General features: G+C 48.7%; 1 protein-coding gene across 1 annotated transcript in view; it reads right to left on the reverse strand.

Moving 5' to 3' along the window:
* Positions 1–6,703, reverse strand: part of ZNF592 (zinc finger protein 592) — a 20,131-nt gene extending 13,428 nt beyond the window's left edge. Inside the window, 1 exon segment of the mRNA XM_009074244.1 lies at positions 4,390–6,703. Within this exon segment, the coding sequence (XP_009072492.1) occupies positions 4,390–6,702 (2,313 nt within the window). The 5' untranslated portion in view covers position 6,703.
* Between the last annotated feature and the right edge of the window lie 3,402 nt (positions 6,704–10,105).

Raw genomic sequence — 10,105 nt, forward strand, 5'->3', positions numbered from 1 at the left:
TATCCTCCCCCCCCCCCCCCCCAAAAAAAATCTCACTCTGGAATACAACATTGCTGGCTCAGACCAAACAGACCTGAAATTACACAAAACATCTGCTACCACCTTTGGAACATGTGGACAAGCAGAATGCCCATGTGGAGCACAGCTTCTGGTTTGAACAAAATCCAACCTACCATCTACTCTAATTCCCATACTGCTTCCTCCTTGCAGTTCATGGATGGAAAAGCAGCACACAGATCCCATCGAGCAGCTCTTTCACAAGCAAAAATGGCAGAATTAGCCTCATTAGCCTCCAAAAAAAGGCAAAGTCACTGTCAGCTGTTAAGGCAATCCACTCTGAACATGCACCCAGTAAATCCAGTTCCTTCTGAGGGAGATCATTCACAATTCCCTGAGCCTCTGCCCTCACTGTAAGCCACACAGATCCCACTGCAGTATTCGGCTGAGAGGAACTGCCTTCACCTGATACATATTCCAAACCAAAATAAGCCAGGTAGGATTTCCCTCCTGTACTTGGAGCAACTGTAATCATGTACTGCCACAAGCCTAAAACAGAACATTGAGGTGAAGCCCTCAGGCACTTTGCTAAAGGTCCTTCCTTCTCAACCACAGTCCCCCTCTCTTCCACCCACTTGTTCCAAATCTCCTCCTTTCCTGGCTGTCCAGACTACATCCCTATGTTCCTTCCTTCCTGCAGCACAACTGTGACCCAGCCATGCCATTCTCATTTTGGCCACACCTAGGAAAGTCAGTGATCCGCCCTATTAATGCGAGATCTACCCCAGGCCATGCAGGAACTAACACCAAGTGTTTCCCAAGCCACTAATGGAACAAAGAGAAAACCCAACAATCCCCTTTTAAACAGCTCCACGAAACCTGAAAATGTTAGAGCAGTCCACAAAGTCACGGTAAGAAATTCCAATTAAAGTGAGAAGCCTTAAGTATCAACACAGGCTAAGTTTTCTCACGGAGCAGAGCCAGCTTAGGCTCTTCTCCCTTTCCAATCCAATCATTCCTGCCCCATCACAGTGTGCTTGCCCTTCAGCTTCTGCGTAACTGAGAAGATCATATTGAAAAATTAATCTCTTTCCTGCCATTTCTTTTTTCCTCCTTCAGCTTCTGCATAACTGAGAAGATCATATTGAAAAATGAATCTCTTTCCTGCCATTTCTTTTTTCCACCAACTCTGTTGGATCAGCCCTTTCTTCTGAGCAAGGTGGCACACTCATTCCCTACCAGGTCCGAAACAGTTTTGGGGTTAAAAGCACCAAAACTGAGCACTTCAAAGCCTGTTCAGTCTCTCAAGTCATGGCCACACTGGATGTGCATGTGTTGGTTAATAACCCATGTCTGGTGTCACTTAAGAGCAGAGCTTCTAAGAACACAGATCATAAATCCACCTGGCTTATCTTCCATAGCTCACAGGTCTCCACCTTTCAGGATAAACCCAGGTGTTGTGGATAAATTGCTTTTACCTTTTGCCTTCAGCCAAGGATACCCTTTCCACGATAACTTCATCTACCCTTCTCAAGAATCCTCTTTTTTTTTGTGACAACCTGGTACCAAGCATCTGAACAGACACAGATTAAAAGCTTTCAGGCATAACCCAGTGGGGACCTGCCCTGCTACTTCCTAAGCTCTTCAAAAGGCATAAATCAAGCCATGGCTTTACATGGAACAGATCGGTGCTTCAGTTTCTCACTGCAGGGCACTGCTGCTGTGTAACAGGGTGTTTAATTACATGCACCAACACCTTCTACCACCTGGATGTAGTGGTTTTGAACCACGAACAGGGGCACTAAGAGATGCTGACTACAGGTGTTACAGCAATTCCTTCCACAGCAACACAGTTACATGGAGAATCCCAAAACAATTTGGGTTGGAAGGACCTTAAAGCTCACCTCATTCCATCCCCTGCCATGGGCAGGGACACATTCCACTAGACCAGGCTGGTCCAAGCACCATCCAACTCAGCCTTGAACACTTCCAGGGATGGAGCAGCCACAGCTTCTCTGGGCAACCTGTGCCAGTGCCTCAGCACCTCACAGGGAAGAATTTCTAGGCAACATCTACCTTCTACCACTGCCCCGAGAAACAAGTGTCCTGGCACAACTCTGGCAATGAAAACCAGAGTCTTCAACCACTTCTACCATCTAAGAAAGTGTTTGTGAAATCAGTCACATGATCATAGCAAAATTCCTTTCTTCTGACCAAAATAGAAACAGCAACCCAAGGATTTAGCTTCATAAATGCAGAGTCAGGGGTATCCATGGAATCTTCTCAGCAGGGATTTGGCCAATCCATGCTCTCCTATTCCAGGAGGTCCTGATGCATGTTCCAACAGCTTTACCTACACCCCTCACACCACGATCAGTATCACTATTACATTCATTAATACCCAATATGCAAACCCTTCAGCTCCTCAGGCCTTGCTGCTGCTCAGAGCTATGCAGTGTTACCCATGTGGGACATGTGATGTCCAGGCAATCCACACCTTCTCCCTTGAACTGCACAGAGCAGCAGGGACCCCTAGGTGACCACAGAACTTCACCCATCCTTCTGCCTCTCACAGCCCAAGGACACCAGACACCTGGGCACGGCTAGAAGGCCATGAGATGGTTCTCATCAGCTCCTGCTAAATCTGGAGGCACACGATTACCAGCACACACACTTATTGCCTTCAGAACTGTAACAGCTTTATGGAAACAGATGTCCTGGGAACAGAGTGGAGCTCCACGGAGCAGCCTGAAGGACAGAAGATATGCCAGAAAAGGACTCCCAGAGCAGTGCATGCACCCTGTGGAGTACAAGCATGGGAAGATCAAACAGGGAGAAGATGATTTCACCAGCTCTGAAGTCGACTCACTTCCCAATGCTTCTGTTCAGAAAAACACTGCAAGAATAATCTCACATCTAGCAGAACAACTCCAAGTGAGAGGCTTAAACTCTATTCTTGGTTAAGTTAGAGAATAAATTATTTGATTACAAGCTAAAAATACTTACTATCAGACATCCCTTCCCCCTTTAAGGAGCTCGTGAATTGATAATCCCACAACAAAAATAGGAAATACATTTTTAATGCCGCTGATTAACATTTTGGCTCACTTTGGAGCGCTCCCTGGATCCCTTCACCTGGAGGTTTTAATGCCAGACTGCAGACATTCCCTAAAAATGCAGTCCTGTTGAAAAATAAGTTTGGGTGTTGACAGAGCACAGTGCTCTCTGGCAGCCTCGGGTGAGGAACCTGATTACGTGGCCTCGCCGACACGAACGAGGGCGAAACCATTCAGCATTAATCTATTTTCTTTGTGGCTGATGAATTTAAGAGGAAGATAACAAAGCACCTAAATGGGACCACAGCAACCTCAATGCTCCTGCAAGCCATTCAAGGAGCACTGGGAGGCTCTGGAGCATGCAGGGGCTACAGCAGCCATGGCAGAGTCATGGTCATCTCCACAAACGCAGGCATGAAGGCCTTGTTTGTGGAGCCCTTGCACTGGGAGCCTGCCAGCTCTGCTGGCAGCCACACCGACCTGGGAAGCTTCCACATTATCCAAAGAGATAAGGAGAAATGATTCCTCCTCCTGTATGAGTTCAGGTTGGTTAATACTTAAACAGGATTGAGCGTATCTTCCAAAATAAATCCATAAACAAAGCATATGGGCTTGGTGCACAAGGAAGTTGTTCTCTTCATCATCAGGAGACACCTAAGCTGGAGTTTCAAAGAGGATTCCAACCCTCTGTCTGTACCTTCAAGAGAGGTCCACAGAGCTGGTGGAGGCCTGAGCAGGGCAGTACAGGAGCAAGGCAGGAAGCCACTAACAAGGCTCTTGAGCTCTCCTGTGGAAATCTTGCACCCACTCCTCCCTCTGCCACACAAAGGGCAAAACCAGCCCAACCCAGGCCTGTCCCAAAACACACCTGACCATGCTAACAGTAACACAGCACCTGATGTGCAAAGCATGACACGGAAGGTTCTGGCACAAGTTCCAGGAAAGGCAACATTAAATTGTGTCACATCTCCTCCAGCCATGCTTAGAGCACAAAAACCTGTTCCAGGTGTGCCGTAGGGGATCCACCCCTACGGCACACTCCTGCACACCTCACCCAAGCCATCTTTGATCTCCAGCACCTTCCTTTGATACTCAAGGATCTCCACAGGCTTCTTACTATGCTCTTTTTACTGGCCAAGGGTAGGAAGAGGACAAGCAACACTAAACATCTCTTCATGCACACACATCAGGGCTCATGTGCAACCCAAATTCTCCCCAGAAGCACTTCTTCAGGCAAAGCGACTCATTTGCCCCCACATGCCTATTTTTACCCCCTTGAGGACAATCTCTTTAAACACCAAGAGATTTAACTAATAACATTAAAATGATGACTTACCAGTCTCTCATTATCTTCTGAGGTTCTCTGGTAATGAGCTGCTAAAGAAAGGTAATCCTGCTCCTGCTTGTTACACTCCAAACACTTAAGCCCATGACGGATTAGCCTCTGTGGGTCCATGTAGAGAGGCATGGCTGGCTGAGTGTTTGCAGAAATCCCCACGCCACCTCCTGAAGCAGCGCTGGACTTACGTGGAGGAGAGGAGGAGTGCAAAGTCTGAGGAGCCGGCGAGGCTGAGGAGCTTGTAGGAGAGGGTGAAAACATTTGGTCTGCAGAAATCGGTTTCATGAGCAGCTGAGAACACTGCATGATAAACCCTTTGCTCTTGTGGTCTCGTGCATGTTTAAGCAAGCTACACTTATTAAAGAAAAGGAGCATAGCTGAACACTGAGTGCACATGACTTCAATGTGAACACTTCGCCTACTATAGTGTTGAGTCAGGCTTTTCTCTAAGGCAAACGAGTCCCCACATTCCAGGCAGCAATACCCAGAGGCAGGTAAGTTAATACTGGCGTCAGGAGGGGGGCTGAGGTTGGGGGTGTATATGGGCACTGGGTTGGCACTGTGCAGCACTTTATTGAACGCCTCCATGACGACGGGAGCAGCTTTCTTCACTTGGTGCACCAGTGGCACAGACATCTGTGTCACCTGGGGCTGGTTTCGCCGCTGTGCCGAGGACTTGGCCGTGACAGAAGCGGCGACACTGTGCGGGACCAGGTTGAGGTTTGCCAGGTGCACAGCTTTGGGAAGGAGGCTGGAGGAGGCCGTGCCCGATGGCGGTGCCACCGTGCCCTGCTGCTGCCTCTTGACGCCCACCTTGATGGCACCGCCGCCGCAGTTCGGCAGGGGAGACAAGGACACGGTGCACGTGCTGTTTGCAATATCCATTTTCATACTGTCCAAGTATGGACTCGTGATGTTTGACAGCTGGATAGCCACAGCAGCCCCAGGTTTGGTAGAATTCCTGCCAGCCTCACTTTCCATCACTGCACTGGTGTCAGGGGATGGGAAAGATTTCATAAACTCTTCGGCCGAGGAGGATTCTGCAGGAGATTCTTCTGAAGATTTACCCAACTCGTCGTTTTCTGGCAAAATTCTAGTTACAGTCCTTTTAATTTCACCAGAGGATGTCTTGATAGTCTTTATTCTAACTTTGGGAATAGCTGGTGGAGAACCAGCTGCCATGGAAGGAGAGCCTTTCCCGCTGCTGTCGCTGCACACGCTCCGAGGACTCTCGGGCTGCTTGCTGGCCTTCCTCACCACCTCCAAGGGGCTTCGGGGACTCTTTGGCGACTTGGGCATTTTTGGACTTCCCTTTGTCCCATCTTTGAAAGGACCAGGCTCCTTGGTAAGATTTGGCTGATCGCCTTTTGGAATACACGCAACCTTTTTGGCCTGAAGAGCTACTAACGCTGCCACGCAGGATGACAACTTGGAATGAGTTGGCTTTAACCTCTGCCGGGGTGGGACTGATGAAGACATGTTCAGCTCGGGCACAGACCCCTTACTGTCTCCTAAATTATTGTGAGGGAGGTCTCCAAACACCAAGCCTTCTCCAAGAAAGCTGTTGGTATCTACCAAGTCCTTGCTTGACTCCACAAACCTCTCTGCTGCTTTGTCGTGCTCTCTCCTGCTCATTTCCAGCCTGTTATCTGGCTGGCAGTGGACTTCCATCTTCTGTTCCTTTTTACAGTACTGATCAAACATACTTAATTCGGGCTCTGGCACCTTCCTAAGATGATCTAGGACTGAAGCTCCTGTCGGTATATACATGGAAGGCGGTGGAAAATAGGGAGTTTGGGCATGTTTGGGTTTATCTCCAATACTGTTCTCCTTGAACGCATCCTCTGGTTCAGGACTGGAAATGGGACTAAACTGACTAAATGTTGGCAAAGGCTCCGACTTGGCCTGGTCCAGTTTATCCGAGTAACCTCTCGAGCTGTCACCGTTAATAAAAGTTGACTCAAACTTGCCATAATTATGGACAAGAGCGTGAGCCTCTGCTGGGAGATCAGAGCCACGAAACCCGTTGTGCAGCAGACCCGTCCCGAGGTGATTCCCCTCCTTGTCTGCCTCAAAGGACTCCTGGCGACTCGTGTTCTTCACTATCACACTCACCACAGGAGCATCAGAGGGAGGCAAAGAGTGGGATAAGGACACGTTCTCATCGATGCAGATTCCCGACGACTTCAGGTGGTTCTCACTCTCCTCCCCAGCTGAGGGGATGGTCTCCTTGGCATCGAGGCTAGTTGGATCAGGGATGTCAAAAGCAGCCAAGAGGTCATCAAAGTCAGGGGTTTTCATGTCCCCCATGATGAAAGCTACAAATAAAAGCATAAAAAACATTTTGTCAGGTACATTTTCCCCAGGGACAAACGCTGTAAGACTCATTTGCACCAACATCTTCTGTCCACCCACAGCTGCCCAAAGCCCTGGCTCCGGGCAGAGCTGCCCCTGAGGCTCCAAGCAGGATGGTGGGACACAGCACTCCCTTCTCCCAGGGGCCCCCAGAACAGAGCTGCTGCAAGCATGACCTCTGAAACAACACCAAGCTCATGCAGGAACATCTTTTCAACCTGTCAGGTGCATCTCCAAAACCAGCTGTTCTCAGGAACATCAACAGAAAACATTCTGAAGTGCATTAGCACAGGATTTTGTCTTTTGCTTGGGGTGTTCCAGAGCTAATAGGCAGCAACTGCTGCTGATTTCTCAACAGACTGTCATACCCGAAGAACTCAGTCCTCCTTGAAGGAGGAAAGGAAGGGGTAAACAGGTGGCCCAAGAGAAAGAGGCCTGAAAAGTGAGAGGACTGCCTACTCTGAGCAGTTTTACTTCAGTAAATATGTCAATAGAGCAGTTCCAAGCAGGGCTACTAGAAACAGGGGCAAGCCTTAATTAGCTAACCACACAAGGCAAAAGTGCCCAAAGACAAAATAAGGGTCTGTATCCAAAACATCACAAGGAATGGTGCTCCCAGCCAGCTCCCTCCTTCTGAGCTCTCCAGAAGGGAAGTGGGGACTCAGACTCACCACAGGGACCTATGACAGCAATGATCAAGCTCTGAGAAGATGCGTAATGAAAACTGACAGCACAGAATTACTCGAACATTTGTGTTTGCTGCTGTCAGGGATATTGGTCTTCCTCTGTTAAAATATTATCAAGTTGGTGCAATATGGAATTCCAAAATATTTACTAAAGCCATCATCTAAATATACGATCCATTTAACCCCCAAAATTTATGTGAACTGATGCATGCTGCATGTAGGGGAGGGGAAAAAACCAAACCTCAGAGTGCCAACAGAACTAGCAGGGCACCAGTTCCAGCTTGGCAAGGAGCACCCACGGGCAAGGTATGTCCTGCCACGCTCACTTGACTTGGGCTGCAACTTTGCTGCCAAAGCCAGCGGCAAGCGAGGGACACGGAGAGGGTGGCAGGAGTCCAGGAGAAGGGGGAAGCACTGAGAGAAGAGGGGCAGGCAGAGAGGAGGACCACAGAACAAGGTGGAGGGAGGGAGACGAGCCATCTGACACCTCCCCCAAGTGCCCCTGATTTAAGGCTGCTGTTGTTATTCACAGTTGGGTTTAAAAGTTCATCAAGCGTCACATTCAAACCAAAAAAGCTCAACCTTTCTGGCCAGGCTGCTGGAAGGGGAACAACTCCTGGGCCAGGAGAGATCAGTTCAGCATGGAGCATAAGGACACAGTGGTGTTTGAGCTTCAGCTCAGCTGTGTCTCCAGACAAGCCTGGGAGGTGCTGCTTCAGTTAACCTACAGCAAACCACTCTGCAAAGACTTACTTGGTGCATGAGTGGCTGCTGTGGTGGAGCTTAAACTCCTTCTTAAATTAAAGCACAAATGTGAGTGCCCACAGAGGGCTGTGCAGGCACTCAATCACATCCCTCAAGGAGGTGCAGCTGGGTGTGAAGTCCTTGGAACCCCAGAAGATTATCCACCACACGCTCCACATCCCCAGCACTCGACAAGGACTTTGGAAACATCACAGATCGCGGCAGTTGGCAAAGGCATGGACCTGAAACTTCCCCTTCCTTTGGGTGGGAAAACTTGTGCCAGCTGGGAGAGAGCAAGGCACCACGCAGCTCCCAAAGTTTCTGGCACACAAACCCTTCCGCAAGGAAGACACTTCATCCGTAACATGGAACACTCAGGTTTTATAGAGAGAAAAAAGAGCTTGCCAATCGCTCTTGACTCTCCTGTTCCCACTCTGGAACACCTCTCTGCATCTTCAGGTGCAGCAATGTCTTATAATACGAGACAAAATAAACCCCAGGTATCTGCAGCATCCCAAAACATACTGTTCTTGGCAGAAACCTTGTATTTTCAGAAGCCTTCATTTATATCTTTGAGTCCCATAAAAGGCCAATTTATGCTCTTTGCTGTCATGAGAGCAGAAGTCTCCACTCAAGTGTTTTCTCCACTAAATTGCATCTTAAACTCATCACATGTGAAGCTACAATTTCTCAAAATAAAGCAAAATTTGACCCAGATTCTAGAGAAGACCAAGTCAGTATCTTACCCATGGAACTGATTTTTAAAGACACAAATTTAAAGCTTTGACTTAACACTGTTTAGTTCTGTTCTCAGATAACAAACAGGAAAAAAAGATATTAAAGGACATTTTGTAAACTAGAATCACGGAATTTTAGGGGTGAAATGGACCTTAGAGATAATCTAGTCTCAACTCCCACTGCCCTGAGCAGGGATACCTCTCACCAGAGCAGGTTGCTCAAGGCTTCATTCAACCTGGCTGTGAACACTGCCAGAGCTGGGGCGGCCACAGCCTCCCTGGGCAACCTGTGCCAGTGTCTCACCACCCTCACAGGGAAAACTTTTTCCTAATATCTAGCCTAAACTTCCCCTCTTTCAATTTGAACCTGTTAACCCTTGACCTGTCACTGCAGCTCCTAAAGGAGTCCCTCTCTAGCTCCCTTGCAGGCCCTTCAGGCACTGATAGGCTAAACTAGTTTGTGAGGAAAGCTGGAAATAAAGACCTCCATCCTTACTCCACCCTTCTTGAGCTCAAGGACTTAGAACTCAAGTTGAAGCCTAATGGAAACATGGAGGTTGGGAGTTGCAAGGCAGTAGAAGAGGTAAATAAAGTGAGCTGATAAAAATAACTCATGGCATAGAAAATGTGTTTCAACATGCAAACCCAGCCTCACCACAACACACTTCTCCAGGGGCCAGGGAACCAGACCACCCCAAAAAACCTGGTGTGGGACATGGAACTCCAGGGCCTTCTGCTGTGGATAAGCCTCATAGCTGGGCAGAGGCAGCACAGGACACACATCCCACACTTGCTCCATACCAACCTTTGGCTACTGCTGCTATTCCTGGGGGCTGTCTGAGGTTGGGAGTAGATGTTCCACAGCTTCCAAACCAGCATGCACCATACTGTCCAGGGGAGGAGGTTAGAGATTGCCACCTAACAGGGAAGCACAAAACCCCAATTAGTCCCACCGAGTAAAACCACCATGGAACGCTTGGGGTGTATGGGAGGAAACCTTTGCAGACCGTCTCATTCCAACCCCCCTTACCACGGGGGATTAGATACCACATACGTTATAATAACATCTATCGACCATTCTGCAAAATAACAGCGGTACAAGGGCAAACACCCACCGAGGGTTGGTGTCGAGGGAGGGGATGCCACGGAGTGCCCGGGGAAGGCAGGGCCGGCCGGGAGCGGGGCGGGAGG

Source organism: Acanthisitta chloris, unplaced genomic scaffold (assembly GCF_000695815.1).
Source record: "Acanthisitta chloris isolate BGI_N310 unplaced genomic scaffold, ASM69581v1 scaffold1265, whole genome shotgun sequence".
NCBI lineage: Eukaryota > Metazoa > Chordata > Aves > Passeriformes > Acanthisittidae > Acanthisitta > Acanthisitta chloris.